This window comes from Cylas formicarius, unplaced genomic scaffold, assembly GCF_029955315.1.
Source record: "Cylas formicarius isolate icCylForm1 unplaced genomic scaffold, icCylForm1.1 PGA_scaffold_4__25_contigs__length_36172078, whole genome shotgun sequence".
Lineage (NCBI taxonomy): Eukaryota > Metazoa > Arthropoda > Insecta > Coleoptera > Brentidae > Cylas > Cylas formicarius.
Genome location: NW_026844334.1, coordinates 28,992,983 through 29,009,533, shown reverse-complemented (window position 1 = coordinate 29,009,533; position 16,551 = coordinate 28,992,983). Strand labels below are relative to the sequence as shown.

The 16,551-nt window shown below is 33.4% G+C and overlaps 1 protein-coding gene across 8 annotated transcripts in view; it reads right to left on the bottom strand.

The window, feature by feature from the left end:
* LOC132700465 (protein lap4) overlaps window positions 1-16,551 on the bottom strand; it is a gene marked incomplete at its 3' end in the record, with an annotated part of 233,088 nt that overhangs the window by 190,425 nt on the left and 26,112 nt on the right. For all 8 annotated transcript variants that reach the window (XM_060667806.1, XM_060667811.1, XM_060667813.1 and 5 more), the window contains 1 exon segment: window positions 224-544. In XM_060667806.1, coding sequence (XP_060523789.1) covers window positions 224-544 — 321 coding nt within the window.

Here is a 16,551-nt window from a genome sequence, read left to right as displayed (position 1 = left end):
TAGTAGTATTTTCTTTGGAATGGGGTGGTTGTATAAGATCAATCTAGTTATATACCGCCACCGATTATGCAATAATATTGGCAAAACTACCTTTCACCTAAATAAAAAAAACACTTTTATTTATTTACAATTTAGTCCACTCGGGTGAAACAAACCTGGATTATCATTTTACCATATTTCTAATAGCCAGAGTTTTCGGTGACATGAAAAATAAAGTACTTACGTCATCACTATCCTCATCTTGGCTAGGCTCGCTGCTCCCACCGTGACCGTTACCAATGACTTCCGTTTGCGGATCCGGCACAATTTTTGGAACATTGGACAATTCTGGGCTTAACACGTGGGGGTTGACAGCTTCAATTGTCATCGATGTATAGTTGGATAACGTCGCATTAATCGAACCATCGCGTTGGAGCGTATTGGTGTCTGACTCTTCGATGGAATTTTGAACGCAACCACTCCCGGGACTCGCTTTGCCGAATAGCTTGTGCGCCTTGGCTTTGAGTTCGCGTGGATGGGGGGTGTTTTGTCTCACGAACGGAGTCTACAATCATAAATCAAGTCCCTATTTAAATCAAAGCAACTGTTATATAATTTTTTGATTTAGCCACGACAAATCTTAATTTCAGGTAAGTAATTTCTTTTACTAATATCTTTACAAGACTACACAGATAATGCATACAAAAACGTGGAATTTAGCATTAGTTCGTATTTTATTTCTTGTGATGTTTTTATTTTCGGAAAACATACTCGTACAAAATTACAGCATTTTTTTCGGTTTAATATATATTCAGTGCTTAAGAAATAGTTGAGGTAAACCGTGCTCTGTTACCTCGTGATATTGCCCACTCACCATCAAATCTTCGAAACAACTGGAATCTCTCTACAATACCTATGTATATGCCATAAAAATTAAAATACCAAAAAAAAATCGAATAACTAAGAAAATATATCATACCGTAAAAAATATTAAATCAATTAAAATATATTGTATATATTTAGTTTGTATTTACTACATCATGAATCTTCATCATCTTTTATTTTTATTTTCTATAAGTGTTATACAACTGGTCCAATTTTCTTTGATATCTGTCTGGAAAGCTGCCTTCGAAACAGATACTACTGCAGTATCATCGTGCCTTGCTTCACAATTTTTTTTTTGAAAAATATTTTGCACTGAGTCCACACCAATTCTATGGCATTAAATATACAATGATGAGCAGGCAATCTTAAAACTTATTATTTATTTAATTATTTCGTCTGTAGCATACGGCAAGATAGTTTTGGTTAATTTAGACCATTTTCTGGGTAATTAATCCGCCTATTGCGCAGTCCATTGATGATTTCTTCTTTCCTTGTGCATTTGGAACACTTTAACTAAAATGATATCGTGAGATATTTAAAAATGGCCTTTCAAGTTTCGGCAGCAATTTTTCAAAACGACGACGCTGTTTTATAGCGGAATCTACTGTAATTATCCGGTAATTGTTACACTCTGTCCAGTGTACGACAGCGGGGTGTCGTAGACAAAGGTAGAACACTGACAGGTAAATGTCAAGTCAAGTTTTCAGGGTTTTACCATTCTTAATATACCAATGGAAGCAGGTAAAATACTGAGGCACTTTCTCTCTTGCTTCTATGACCGACTACGCCAATGTAAATTGTACAGACTGTATTTAACTTTTTTGAGTGTTTGTTTATAGGATAATGGTTTATGTGTGAATAATTCAACTAGAGAATATGTTAATTTAATTAAATTAATTAAATATTTAATTAATGACAAAATATTTGGTTTCGTGGGTTACTATTTGTTTTATATATAATTATGATAAACAATTGCTGTGTGTGTCAGAAGGGACTAAAAACCGCAATTTTCTAATTTTCGAAAGCAGAGGAAAAGCGGAAAAAGTGGATCCAAGCAAAAAAAACCAGAAATACGTTTGTTGCAACAAAAGAGGTAAGTCTTGTAAGTGTTTTCGGTAAATGCAAGGAAGTTTAGAATCTAAGTACTATCTCAGTATCTATCTGACCTTGAATCAACAGGAGAAGTGCCAACAGTCAAGTTTAAAACACTAATATAAGTCCAGTTGTAGGTGAAATACCCCTTGTTTTACTGCCCACGTAATACTTTGCTAAAGAATTATACTAAAAAATAAAATGATAAAGTCTCTATAAAATAATGCGACATTTAAGGTCTAGTAATGCTTCCTCGAGCGCTACTTAAAATTTAATTTTATATTAGTTAAAATTAATATAATAATTTTGATATCAAAAATAAGTACAAAAGAATGTTCTTTAGATGATTTATTTAAGAAAAATCAAATATATATGACTTTCTAGACCATTTTTACCTATATCTGCAATATATTTTAAATATAAAATTATTATAAAGCAAGTAAAATGCTTCATTAAAATAATATAAAACAATTAAAATATTTTTTAAACCTGTTTTACCTATACTCAATATTATAAACGTCATGCGACCCAGTATATTGCTTCCGTAAGAGGTTTTGAACCGACCGTCTTAAAAAAAATAACACCTGACCTTGATCAGTGAATAATAGGAAGTTCTACTATTTTTTAGATTTTTGGTGTTTTATCCCCGACGATTGTCCAAATACTTCGAAAAACAATCCAAAAACGGATCATATTATTTATACCATTATTTGACGAACTGGAACAAACACCAAGTTCCAGCCGGGTTCCAAAAAAGTTAGAAAGCGGTTGAAAAATTGTGTGTCGTTTGAAAAAATGTTGTTTAGTAGTTCTTTTAATTGATTCGTTAAAGACGTAGTGCTTGTTTTATGCGGATGTCTATGGTATTGTATGGTAAGGTAATAGTATGCGTGTGCCATGCGATCCGAGTAGCGACCGGCGCTTGATTGGGTTCGGGCCAACAAGTGTGAAATTAGTGACCGAGCAGACAGATGTGGTTGACCAGGCTCTGTCTGCAGCTAGAGCTCCTGGAAAAAATATTAAGCTTCCCCAAAAATCCAAATTGAATATTGCTACGTGGAATGTGAGAGGGCTTCTGAACGTAGGCAAACTCCAAATATTAGAGCGGGAGTTAATCGCGGCTGAAATAGATATATGTGGTTTGACAGAAACCCACTGGAGAGGTAAGGGACATTTCACAACTAATGACCATCAGATTTTCGTATCAGGCTCAGACAATATAAGTCAAAATGGAGTGGCCATAGTGATCAATAAACGAATGGCCAAATACGTGGAAAGCTACCAAACAATCAACGACCGCATTGTTAAAGTTACTGTCCGTACAAAGCCTACTAACATGCATCTCATCCAGGTGTATATGCCAACAACTGACGCAGACGACCAACAAGTGGAGGATATTTACCAGGAAATAGAGCAATTAGTTTCAGCCACACCAAAAAAAGAACCATTAATCATCCTAGGCGATTTCAATGCAAAGGTTGGAAAGACCAGCAACTTACAGAACTTAAAGAATGTCCTGGGTAGGTATGGGCTTGGAGACAGAAATGCTCGAGGGGAGTGACTAATTTAATTTGCAATAGACAACAATCTCACTATCGCAAACACCATGTTTAAACACCACCCTAGACGACTCTGAACTTGGACATCGCCCGACCAAAAAACGACAAATCAAATTTAATAAGCTGTAGATGGCGGTCCTCTATAACCAATGTTAAAACAAGACCTGGCATGGAATGTGGATCAGATCATAAATTCTTAGTGGCAAGCTTTCATCGCAAACTAAGGCTAGTGAAATTAAACAAGAAGACAAGGTGTCCAATACCCTCTACTGAGAAAATAATGATAGCACTGAGCTCTGTCGAAATGCCTAGACAAAAAGATGATGCACAAGAAATGTGGAATGATACTAGAGCTTGGATAAATGAAATAGTCAAAAAAAGCTGTACACCTGGAAAGTCGGAGATAAAACCCAAACCTTGGTTATCTGATAATACTGTCAGTTTGCTGGAATCGCGAAAACACCTAAATGCCTTACCAGCAACAATATCTGATAAAGAGTTAAAATTGAAAAACATCAATAAAGAAATGAAAATCAGCTGTAGGCTGGATAAAAACGCACACATTCACAAAATCCGCATGGAAATAGAGAAGCACTCCGCAACCAACGAATCTAGGGAACTGTTCAATAAAGTAAAATACCTCTCTCGTGAGTTTAAACTTCGCACACAAATTATACTGGACGAAAATGGTAGAATGACAATGCATTAAGGCATTGCTTAGATCTGGCGGAAATACTGCAATAAACTTTACAGCGATGACGGACCCTTTAACACCGTAAACTTTTCTACACTTACTCTACTACTCTACTCTCCACGAACCCGGGATTGTTAAATCGGAGGTTAAACGCGCCTTAAAGAGCCTCAAAAACAATAAAAGTCCAGGCATAAATGGCATAGCTGCAGAGATACTAAAGTCAATAGGTCAGCCTGTAGTTGATGTTTTGCATTTTATATGTAATCGAGTTTGGAAGACAGGAGTTTGGCCAGGCGAATGGTGCGGCTCACTTTATATGCCACTGTATAAAAAGGGTAACACAGCAGACTGCAATAACTACCGCATGATTGCATTAATACCCCATGCATGCCAAATTCTCCTACAGATCATTAATAACAGACTTAGACCATATCTACTACCCCAGATTGCAGAAGAACAGACCGGCTTTATGCCGGGTAAGGGTACGAGAGAACAAATAGGAAACGTGCGACAACTAATGGAGAAAGCTAGAGAATTTAACATAACAATGTACCTCTGTTTTGTCGATTACTCCAAGGCCTTCGACTTGGTAAAATGGACAAAACTGTGGCAAATACTCAAAGAAATGGGGGTCCCTGACCACTTAATAATACTTATCAGACAGCTCTATGAACATAATTACGGTCTGATCAGAATCAACGATGTCACATCAAACAGGTTTCAATCGATGAAGGGTGTCAGACAAGGATGTGTTCTCTCGCCCTTACTGTTCAACATATACACCGAATACATAATGCCAGACATTCTGGATAATTGGCAGGGTGGCATATCTGTAGGGGGAAGAAAGGTCAACAATCTGAGATATGCCGACGACACACTAATTATAACATCTAGTGTAGAAGAAATGGAATTTATTTTACCCCAGGAAACTAGTGCAGAATTTGGATTGAAATTAAATCCAAACAAAACTAATGTCATGATTGTAGATCGGCAAAACCGGAACCAACCCCACGTAAAAAACATAGCTGGGTTCAATGTGGTGAATAAGTACGTGTACTTGGGATCCTTAATTGACAATAGCGGTGCATGTGAAGGTGAAATAAAGCGAAGAATTGCGCTAGCTCGAACAGCCGTAACTAAGTTAAGTAAGATCTGGAGAGATACAGCGATCACAAAAAACAGCAAACTAAGATTGTTGAAGTCACTTGTGTTCCCGATTGCCACTTATGGAGCTGAAACCTGGACGATCAAGAAGAGCGATGCAAGGCGGATAGATGCCTTTGAAATATGGGCGTACAGACGGCTGTTACGGATACCCTGGACGTACAAATCAGTCCGTTCTACAAGAACTAAATACTGAACTAAATCTGTCAAAGATGATAAATCGAAGCTTTCTAACATTTACTGGCCATATTGCAAGAAGAACGGACTCGCTGCAACTACTAATAGTCGAAGGAAAGATAGAAGGAAGACGGTCGCGCGGAAGGTCACCCAAAAGATGGATAGATCATGTCATGATCATATCGGCCATGGCCTTCATGAAACCGTAATCATGGATCAGAATAGAACGGAATGGCACAATACCTTAAGCACTGCTTCAAGAGCATCATAGTCACTAAGCCCTTCTTAGGGTAATGGACTAAAGAGAGAGATGGTATTGTATGGTGTATTGGCCGGTTTTCGGATGTCTCATATTCACGCAGGTATCCAGGCCAGATGGGATCGGACATCCAGTATGAGATAATTGCTAGAGCTGTTAGATGATTGGGTAATTATTTTATAACTAATTATTTAGAAGTTTCTTTCACTGTATGAACATGTTAAAACACCCACAATTATATTTACTACTTTTCCAAATGTATGTTTAGGAAACACGATTTTTTTTTGGAGTTGCCATTAGCAATTTCTTTTGTTTTTCTTTTTTTTTTTTTTTCGATGCGATTTGCGTTCTATATGACGAACGAAGCATTTTGAGTTAACTAAGCCAATTTAAACGGCGTTTCGGCCACAGCATATATATTTCAAGTGTTTCGGTATTGATACAGGGTAAACCGAAATGAGTGCGCCAATTTATAACAGCATATTGTACGACCATAATAAGTCCTAGTTTTTTATATGCCCTAAAATGGCTTTTTATTAATATTTAACCAAACAGGTTGAGAGAGTCCTTTGGTATGCTAAATCTGATTCTTAAATAATAAATATCAACTTTTGGTCAGCGGAGTAACAGTAACAGGTAACAAAAACTGCAATAACTTTTTTGTGAATTGACTTTTTTCCATTGACCATTTTCTAATAAAATCGTAGAAATTGTGTACTGTCACGATAAAAGGGTACACTAAATTGATGAGGAACACGGATTTCAAAAATACACTGTTTAACCATACCCAACTTATTCATTCTTAAAAAATTGAGAAATGTTTCATTTAATGGCTCACTGGCATGTTATTTTAATGAAAAATAAGATTAACCACTACGTCTCATTCAAAATAACGCATTGAATGGCTAACAACGAAAAATCACTAATTTACACGAAGTTCGCAAACACATTTCCATTATTTTATCGTCGCTATGTTATTCTAATATTTAAAGATGCATGAATAAATTTGATGCGCTTGTTCCTAATTTTATTTCCGGCAACATTAATTCGCCTTAGTAACTCTTCTGGACTATCTGCTTCTGCAGTATAAATGGAATTACACCACCCCACAGATAATAATCTAGTAGGCGACCGAGCTGAATAATTTACTAATCAATTTCCTACAACTACCCTGCCCAAAATGAGTTAGTGCGAGTACGTATGGAAACAATCTCTAACAATTCGGCCAGATCATATGTATGAAAATTTAAGTAAGTTTTTAATTGGCTTGCCAAATTAAAAGGATCCATTTGTATTGTATTACCTATAATACCTGCCCAAACACTGATAGGAAACCTATGTTGAAGGTTGGTTCTTCGGAATCCACTAACAGAATTCAAAACAATTTGGAAAGTCTTCGGATTTTAAACTCTGTATTTTTAGATAATGTAAGGATGTAGTCCTTACATTTGGGTCATTCTACCTAGCTAAAATTCCTACATCATCAAACTTGAAAATAACGTCAAACTTTTTCTTTTCATAGTAATTTTCTATAAATTACTCGACGTCAAGAGATTGAAACATGACATCAGTAAACTGGCAATTGTTTTAGAAATATTTAGAAATTTACTTTGTTTTAGTAAATAAACTATATTCGGGTCAATTCATTTTTTGTGAAGAGGTTTAATATATTTATATATTTAATACTGAAGAAGTCAACAGGATCAGTTGTCAGCAAATTCGATCTATCAACAACCGACACAGGAGTAATCCAGAAAATTTGTTTAACTTTAAAAATAACGACAGTACATTGGCTTTGACTATATGCACATCTGAAGATTTTCTATAAAATCAAAATAATAACAAAGTATGTGGAATTATTTATTATTATTTATTTATTTATTTATAACTATTTCCATTGTGTCAAAGTCCAAATTGAAAAAAAAAACTATTCAAACGGAATGGGTGCTCATTCTGGAAAACTTTTGGAACCGAATCCTCTATCTTGAATTCATCTGATACTAAATTTGAAATAATGCACTTTTGTCATTATTTTGCCCTCTAACTTCGTAACTTACTAACACAAATAATAACTCAACTGTATTTTCTAAATAATTTTTCTCTTTGCTCAAATTCTCTTAATTTAACTATTTATAATTTACAAAATTTCAATATTGTGGCATCTCACGCCATTGTTTCATTGACTCTCTCGGAATTACTTTCTCCCACCTTACGGGGTTACTATAGCCACCATTGAAGGCAACACTCCTCATCCCACTCATTTCTTGCCTAAATGCCTATAATGGCATCAAAATAATGTGACTTTTTTTATGAATGACTTTTGTAGTTAGCACAACCTAAGCACTTGACCGATTAAACCAACTTCATACCAAAGTTCATTGCTATATATAAATTATATATAAAAACTTTATATTTCAAATTATATTACACTTATATCTTTGTCACAATTTAAACTGTGGTATAATGTCATTTAAATTGTGTTTACACTGTTTAATTTTTCATTTGATTTTCTCCGCACCATTAAATTTTACATTCGACTAGTATCTTTCAATCCGTTATTTTCCGATTAAAATAAGCAAACTTAAGTGCATGTATGTAGCAATATATTTTATTTGAATTTTAAATTATTTAAATAACTACAAGACTAAATAAAAATGGCGTCAATTCGAATACAAAATCACAAACAAAATCAGATAGTTTAAATATGAAAAGCGAATTCATTTCACAGTTGCCAAGTACGAGGATAATGGAAAGTCAATTGAGAGATCAGACAATCTAACACACACTTTTAATCATTGGAAATGTAAACCTTCACCCAGGCATCTAATATGTTATCACTAAAAGAAAAGGTTGTCAGTGTCATACTTGCTTTTCGAGTGATCTTGATTTCAAAAACCATTCAGCTCTTTTATTTTACTGATTATACATAAAAAAGCAAGTATTAATGAAGGAAAATTGATATTAAAAAAAAACAGACATGCAAATAAATATTTTATTTAGAAATATATGTATATATAAATATATTATATAAAGTACTTTCATAACGGGTTAAGGGAAATATTCGAATTTTAAGACGATTAACATATAATCAAAGACAGGGTTTATCACTTGCTGATTTCCTAATGTAAGAAATCAATCCCGTTGCTACTCTTTCAAAAGCTGTTTTCTTACATCAGCGTTAACAGCACAATGACAACTCTGGACAATGTGATCGTATTTTTGCCAAGATGTTAGTAAAATAAAAGAATACTGAATGAGTTTTTCTGCATACAGTGAAAGGTAATAAGTAAGGAGCAGGAGCACTTGTTATCCCAAACACCAAAGAATCATAAAATTACGACAAAATTGATAAAATTAATCGCAACGATGAATAATAAATTTGATTTACAAATTATATCAGATATCTTTTTGCCTTTTAGCACTATATAAGTTTAAAAATATATGATAACTAATTTACGGTAATTAAATCGGTACTGCTTAAGAATTCCATTCAAATCTAATATAAATTAATTAATTAGCTTCTTGCAGTGTTGGAGATGCAATTTTTTAATAAAGCTTTGTAAAACAAAATTTCGTTGCTTCTAAATGGACTCCAAACAATAAGTTAATTTAAATTATTAACTAAAAAGGAAAACAAACGAAATAAAGCATAAGTCGTTTTTGTTCTGAATTTAGAATTTAATGAAGCAGATCTAATTTTAATAATTAAGAATTTTTTAGTTATTGTCAATTGAAAGGTAAAAAAAATATATTTTGTTTTTAATGAAGTACAATCCTAACAAAAAACAATTTTTAAATGAATTTTTAAAAATCATGTCATGAACGGATTATCCATCGTTTCGACTCACCCTGCATAATATCCATTTTATAGTGAATTTCTAAGTTTCACTGCAATCACTCAACATTAAAGCTACTAATTTTACCAACTTTGCCTAGATAAAAAAGCAGCATCAACTAAGCACAATTCCTACCACATACATGTTAAAGTATATTTGGTACGGTTTTAGATATTCAGGCATGCAAAAAATACTCCTTACATTTCCAACCAACAACAATTGTACAATGGCTACAAATTTACAGTTCAAATCAATGTCTACAATATGTTCTTAACTAATCAATATTAAAGTAAATATTAATTAATTGCATTACCACCCGGAAACGGAGGGTAAAGCCTAAAAAATCTGTGTTAATAAAACTATTTACCGAAAACAACAAATTTAAAAGATATCAAAAACCAAACATATTTTTAATTTGTTTTCAAGTAGATTTTGCTTTCAATAAGGGGCAGCTAACAAGGAAATATAGCAGCAAGGCCTGCATTTTCCTATATTAACTTGGTAAATGTGCATTTTTAGGTTAATTTTTGTCTTGGTCTTAACATGTTCCTTGAGTACTTTGGTTGTTGTAAACTGGAATTTTTTTAAGGAAAATTAAAACTTCCCAATCCCCAACAAAATGGGAACAATATAGGAAATAAACATAAAGATAGAGAGAAAGGTTTCTCCCAAAAATGCAGAAACGCCACAGACAGTTCCTCAATGAGATTGTATGGGTAACTTGTAAGCCTATAAATATAGAGTCAGTAAAATGGGACAAAAGTTTTATATTTTCATGCATAATGTCCTGAAACTCTCGAAACTAAATTGGCAGCGGTGGACCAAAAATAGCTTAAGTAAAACTAAATTCAGAAAGTGACTATTTTATCTATTTTGATGTTTAATATTCCATAAAAAACTAACATTGGAAAATACAAACCGTTTTCTCCAATCTCGAACAAAAATAAACGGCGTTGGTTAAAATGTCGATGTTAGTAGAAATAGTTTGAAATTGGGACACTCTGTAGACAAAACAAGCGAACGTCGAAACATCTCGTTTTGAACCCTACAACTTTTGTATATATTTTTTTGTAATATTGGAAATAATTGTGTTGAGGAGGGAAATACTAAAACGACGCAATTGGTTTTTCTAAAATATTTGATAATTTATATATTCCGGATCTAGTTTTCAGGACGTTGTAAAAATTTTGGTTATAACTAATATAATTGTTATGTACAGTATGTCCGAAATGAGGTTCCCAACCGCCTCAACTCACAAACTACGAATGATAGAAAACAAAGTTACAATAGAAAAATGCAGTTTCATCTAGATTTTTCATTATTGTTTTTTATATATCCTGTATACATATGTCTTTCATCTGAGGTAAATACCAGTTTTCTTCTTTTAAATAGAATACCCCTTATATTATTATATCAAGTTAGGTTAGATAGGGAACCTTATTTCGAACAGCCTGTACATTGTCACATTGTGCAGGGTGGACGAGTAAGGGCAACGTGGCTGGAAATTGTTTTCGTGTTTCCGAACTGACTAACACGAGGGGCAATTGAATATTGAATATTAAAACTCGGTATTCATGTTAACCATAGAGTGAGTGTTATTTTAAAGCAGAGACAAATTGAAATCCCTCAATGTCCTTATCAATCACAAAACCAATCAAGTCAAATATGGGAATACAGCCAACAGAATCGCAGGCAACATCAGTTATTTAAGATTTATTGTCTTACTTTAATTTTTTATAGCGGTGTTTGAATTCAATTAATACTTAATAATTGACTCTAAATTACCCCCTAGAGCTTTTATATTCCTAGTAACCTGTCCCTTACCGTATTTAAGGAAATTGCGGAAGTAAAATTGTGCACAAGCAACCAACCATTATACTTAAATATTAAAAATTGAAATTTATACTAAACACAACCTATGCATATGACTACAATTAATGTCCCAAGAACGAGAAAAATGTGAACGATCATTTTCCTATGTAGAACACCGAAATTCTTAGGTTATTGTTTTGTGGAGATCACACGATTGTACTTAAGCGTATGACTTATTTCTACCCTATTTTAACTTAACCAAAAAGGCACGTTTTAGGATTTACCATCGTTTTCCCCATTTTCAAAACAACTTTCTAGAATAAATTACCTTCATAATAACCTGAACGAACCAATTATGAGAGGACCTTATTTTGTAAGCAGTTTAACCCACTACTTATCCCAAAAACACATCAATAGGATTTCGAACGTCCATATCGAAAGCAGCCTAACTTGGGCTCACTGTGTCCAGATTTATTTTTGATAAAACTGGGCTAGTGGATTTGTTATGCAGATTATGTGTTTTGTGACCTAACTATGCTATAATCAAATAGTGCGGAATGACCAAATTTTTGTTCACTTATTCAGATTTATACAATTAATTTGAAAGTCGACAACTCTGGCTCAACGCGATGAGATGCTACTACTGCTGATGTTAGTGCCGGATGAAAGCCGAATGCAGAAGTAAATTTTGTTCATATGAACTTCCGAAGGTGCGCGCAGGGAAGCGTTCCTAAATGGTCAGTCTTTCGGTAAATGTTGGGTCCCACTAAAGGTTGATATTCGAATTTTACGTACTTTTACTCGGACGAAATGCATAGCAGCGCTATTTTTGAATAGCATAAGCAGAAAACATTAGTAAAATTAAAAAACTAATATATATCACAGACTTGGTATTCATACAATGCTATCGGTGCACCAATAACGACTGGAAATCTTAAATCTTTCAACTGACGTTTAAACCGCATTTAACAATTCATCCTCATCAACAATAAAAACCTAATGATCATTTTTCACTTCACAAATAACAAAATTTAATTGGGTTGAAAAACTTTTTCAATCGCACACGGATATCTCAGAACTTGTAAAAAATATCCAAAAATCTCAGAGGCAAAGGTTGTCTACAATCGTTGATACCTTTAAAATATTATATTGTCATAAATACTCGAATTTTCGTGGACAAGTAACAACTTCTTTAATTTAAATATTATTGGAGCATTTATGAAATTCGTCGGAACTTTCTAAACATATTTCATATACAAAGTGTCCAGAAAAAACTTTGAAATAAATTACAGGATAAAATAAGAAAATTGTTTCATATGAACACAGCTTTCAAGATATGAGTTTCCAATAAATATCGTAAACATCCCTTGACTGACTTTGTTGAAATTTGGTGGTGTTGTTTGTTATCGCAAGATGCTCATTTAAGATTAATTAAATTAAAATTAACCAGTGTGAAGTTGTCGACCGCGTTCGTAGCCGAGCGACTCTCCTCTACCCCTACTCCAACCACTAGCGACGCCCGACGGCCGCCGCGCCAACCGCTTACCTCATAAGACGTGCAGCGTGGCGAAGGGCATTCACCATTTTATAGAAAAACAGTATATATTTTATAAAATATTCTTCAGATTCATATTCAGATACGAATATTAAATTTGTAATATTAGTTTATCGTAGTATATCACCAATAAATTTTGTTGGCTTACATCCAAATTTTTTTAGAAACTGTTTTTCGAACAAAAGAAAATATTTTTTTTATAGGTTCGGGTCTATGTGCAGCGATTGCGTTGACACCACTAACGTATAATCACAAAAAGGATATCGCATCAAAATTTTAAAAAAGCACCTCGGGAATTAGGGGTTGAAATAAGCAATCGATCGACACTTAGACACTATGTGCAACGATTGTGTTGATCCTACTAACGTATAAATACAAAGACAATATTTCATCAAAATTTGAATAAAGCAATTTGGGGATTAGCAAATAAGCTAAAAAACGGATTTTGGAAAAACAGAAAATATTTTTTTTAGATACGTTCCGGTCCATGTGCGCCAATTGAATTGATACCACTAATATATAATAACAATAGGAATATTTCATTAAAATTTGAATTAAGCAACTTGGGGACTGGGGGTTAAAATAAGCAAAAAACGAATTTTTGGGAAACAAAATATTTTTCTTAGATTCCTTCCGGCCCATGTGCACCAATTGAATTGATAGCACTAATGTATAATCACAAGGAATATTTCGTTAAAATTTGAATAAAGCAACTTGGGGATTAGGGGTTGAAATAAGCAATCGATCGACGCATTCGCTGCACGTGGACCGGAACGTCTCTAAAAAAATTATTATCTGTTTCCCACAAATCCTTTCTTGCTTATTTCAATCCCTAATCCCCAAGTTTCTTTATTCAAATTTTAATGAAATATCTCTTTCGTGATTATACGTTAGTAGTATCAACGCACTCGCTGCACATAGACCGGAAGGTATGTAAAAAAAATATGTTTCCCCAAAAACCGTTTTTTGCTTATTTCAACCCCTAACCTTCAAGTTACTTTATTCAAATTTTAACGAAATATCCCTTTTGTGATTATACATTAGTGGTATCAACACAATCGCTGCACATAGACCGGAACGTGTTTAAAAATTTTTTTTTTGCTTAATTTAACGAATAATAACGCTTTATTCAAATTTTAATGAAATATTCCTTTTGTTACGTTAGTGGTATAGATGCAATCGCTGCACAGAGACAGAATCTATGTAAAAAAATATTATCTGTTTCCCTAAAACCGTTTTTTTCTAATTTGAATCCCTAATCCGAAGTTGCATTATTCAAATTTTGATGAAATATCCCTTTTGTGCTTCGCTGCACATAAACCGGAACCTATCTAAAAAATATATTTTCTACTGTTCGAAAACCAGTTTCTACAAAAATTTGGATGTAATTAATAAAATTTTTTGGAAATATACTATAATAAACTAGCATTAAAAATTTAATATTTGTATCTGAATATGAATATGAAGAATATTTTAGAAAATATATAAGGTTTTCTATAAAATGGCAAATGCTCATCTTCACGTCCATAAGGTAAGCGGCCGGCGCGGCAGCCGTCAGGCGAAGCTAGTGGTTAGAGTAGCAGTAGCTCGGCTACGAACGAGGGCGAGAACTTCACACTGGTTTAAAATTATGGAGTGCCGTGGTGTCCCTAGACACACTCTATAAAATATTTAAAAACATGCAATAACTTAGCTGATTTTCTTTTTGTTGAAAACGAAGCAAACCTTTAAAACTATTTACAAATCTTCCGGTTTCCTCCCGAGTCGGTTGTATATAAATCAAACTTACTGACGTTTCGCTAATCATTCTGTTGGCTTCATGAAAGGCTAACTATTCTCAGGCAAAATATCTAGCATCTATATTAAGGCCCTTCACAAGGAGAACTGATAGTTTCTTAATTTCTTTCATTTTATTCAACAATTAAAAACCAAATTCATTAAGTTAAATAAATTAAAACAACCTCTCGCATTCTTTGAAAAATAAAAACTTTAAAGGTTTACCCGTTACGATATTTCAGGACACTCCATATATAGCTACGTTTTAGCGTTTCTGACGATTTCTTCGACTAAAAGCATTTATTATTTATTTGCAATTGATTTGTTATAGAAAGTGGTCTGTCTTGATATTTCAAAAATAAATAAATACATGGTAATCATCGCGTAACATTAAAAATTGAAATGAAGAAGTCGTTAAAACCATTTTTTTTCAGATGGCGGCACATTTTTAGAATAAAGTTGTAGATTTCGAAATATTAGCAGGCAGCAAACAAGAAAGGCAGAAAAAAAATCGCTACTACTTACTGTGATTGACGATTTTTTATCATTTAAGAATTTAAGAAAATTTATTAAAAACATTCAGACATTTACAGAAAAAGGGTTAAATGAATAAAAGTTTTTTTTTAAATATATAGTCGTTTGGTTAAGGAAATTAATAGCACAGTTTTATAAAACTAAATGTCTAGTAAACTATCTTTTTCATTTATTTTATTTACTATTAGTACTATACTTTATTTATTTTTTTTAGAAAAACGTATCATATGTCAAGTTTTTGTAATAAAATAGCAACAACAAAAATGACCATGTTCGTTGGCATAAAACTATGAAATATTGATTTCCAAGCTCACAGCAAACCAAAATAGTGCCGTTTGTAAAACAAAATATTGCTAATATTTCGAAATCTACAACTTCTTCAAATGAGCAATTCTTATAAACTTTTTTTTGAGATGCTAAATACGTTTACGTCCATTTCAAACAGTTTGCGATAACCCAAATATCAATACGGACCCCAAAAACAGATCCCCCTCTACAAAGAAATCGACACCAAATACAAAAAAAGTAGGTAATTGGAAAGTCTTTAAATATTTCTAAAAACCATGAAACGAAAACATTACAAAAATATGTCCATGTCGGCAAAACCTCTTAAAACTACTTGCAGGATTGACAAAATCTTTTTAATATCGAAGTTTGACCACTCGAAAATCATCCAGAGAAATTAAAAAGAAAAAGAAAGAAAACATTGCAGCATTGAAGTAACCAGGAGAAGGGTAGAAATTATTTAATCAAGAAAGAGTTGCTACTAAAACCCCGTCTCTCAAAGAAGAACAGAAACGCCCGAATGGAGTTAGCCAGAGCTCATCCGTCTTGGTCAAGAGAAAAATGGAATACAGTTCCTAGGAGTTGTGAAAGCAGCAAAATTTCCCTGTTTGGATCTGATCAATATGTAAGAAGAGCGCAAAATTTAAAGCAAAGTAATAAATTCATACTGTGAAACATGAAGGAGGGAAAATAATAGTCTGGGAATGTTTTTCTCGATCTGGGACGTGGCGAAGCATTCAAGTACGAAATAAAATTGACAGATTATAATATAAAGATATATTGAAAATTAGGGAAAAAACTATACTTGAATGACAATCCTAATCGCTTGATGTAAACCCCATTGAACATCTTTGGCTGTCTCAGAACGCCGTATTCGAATGTTAAAAATCAACAGGAACTCTTTAACATCGTCGGATCAGAGTGGTGGCAAATTCCTATAGAAA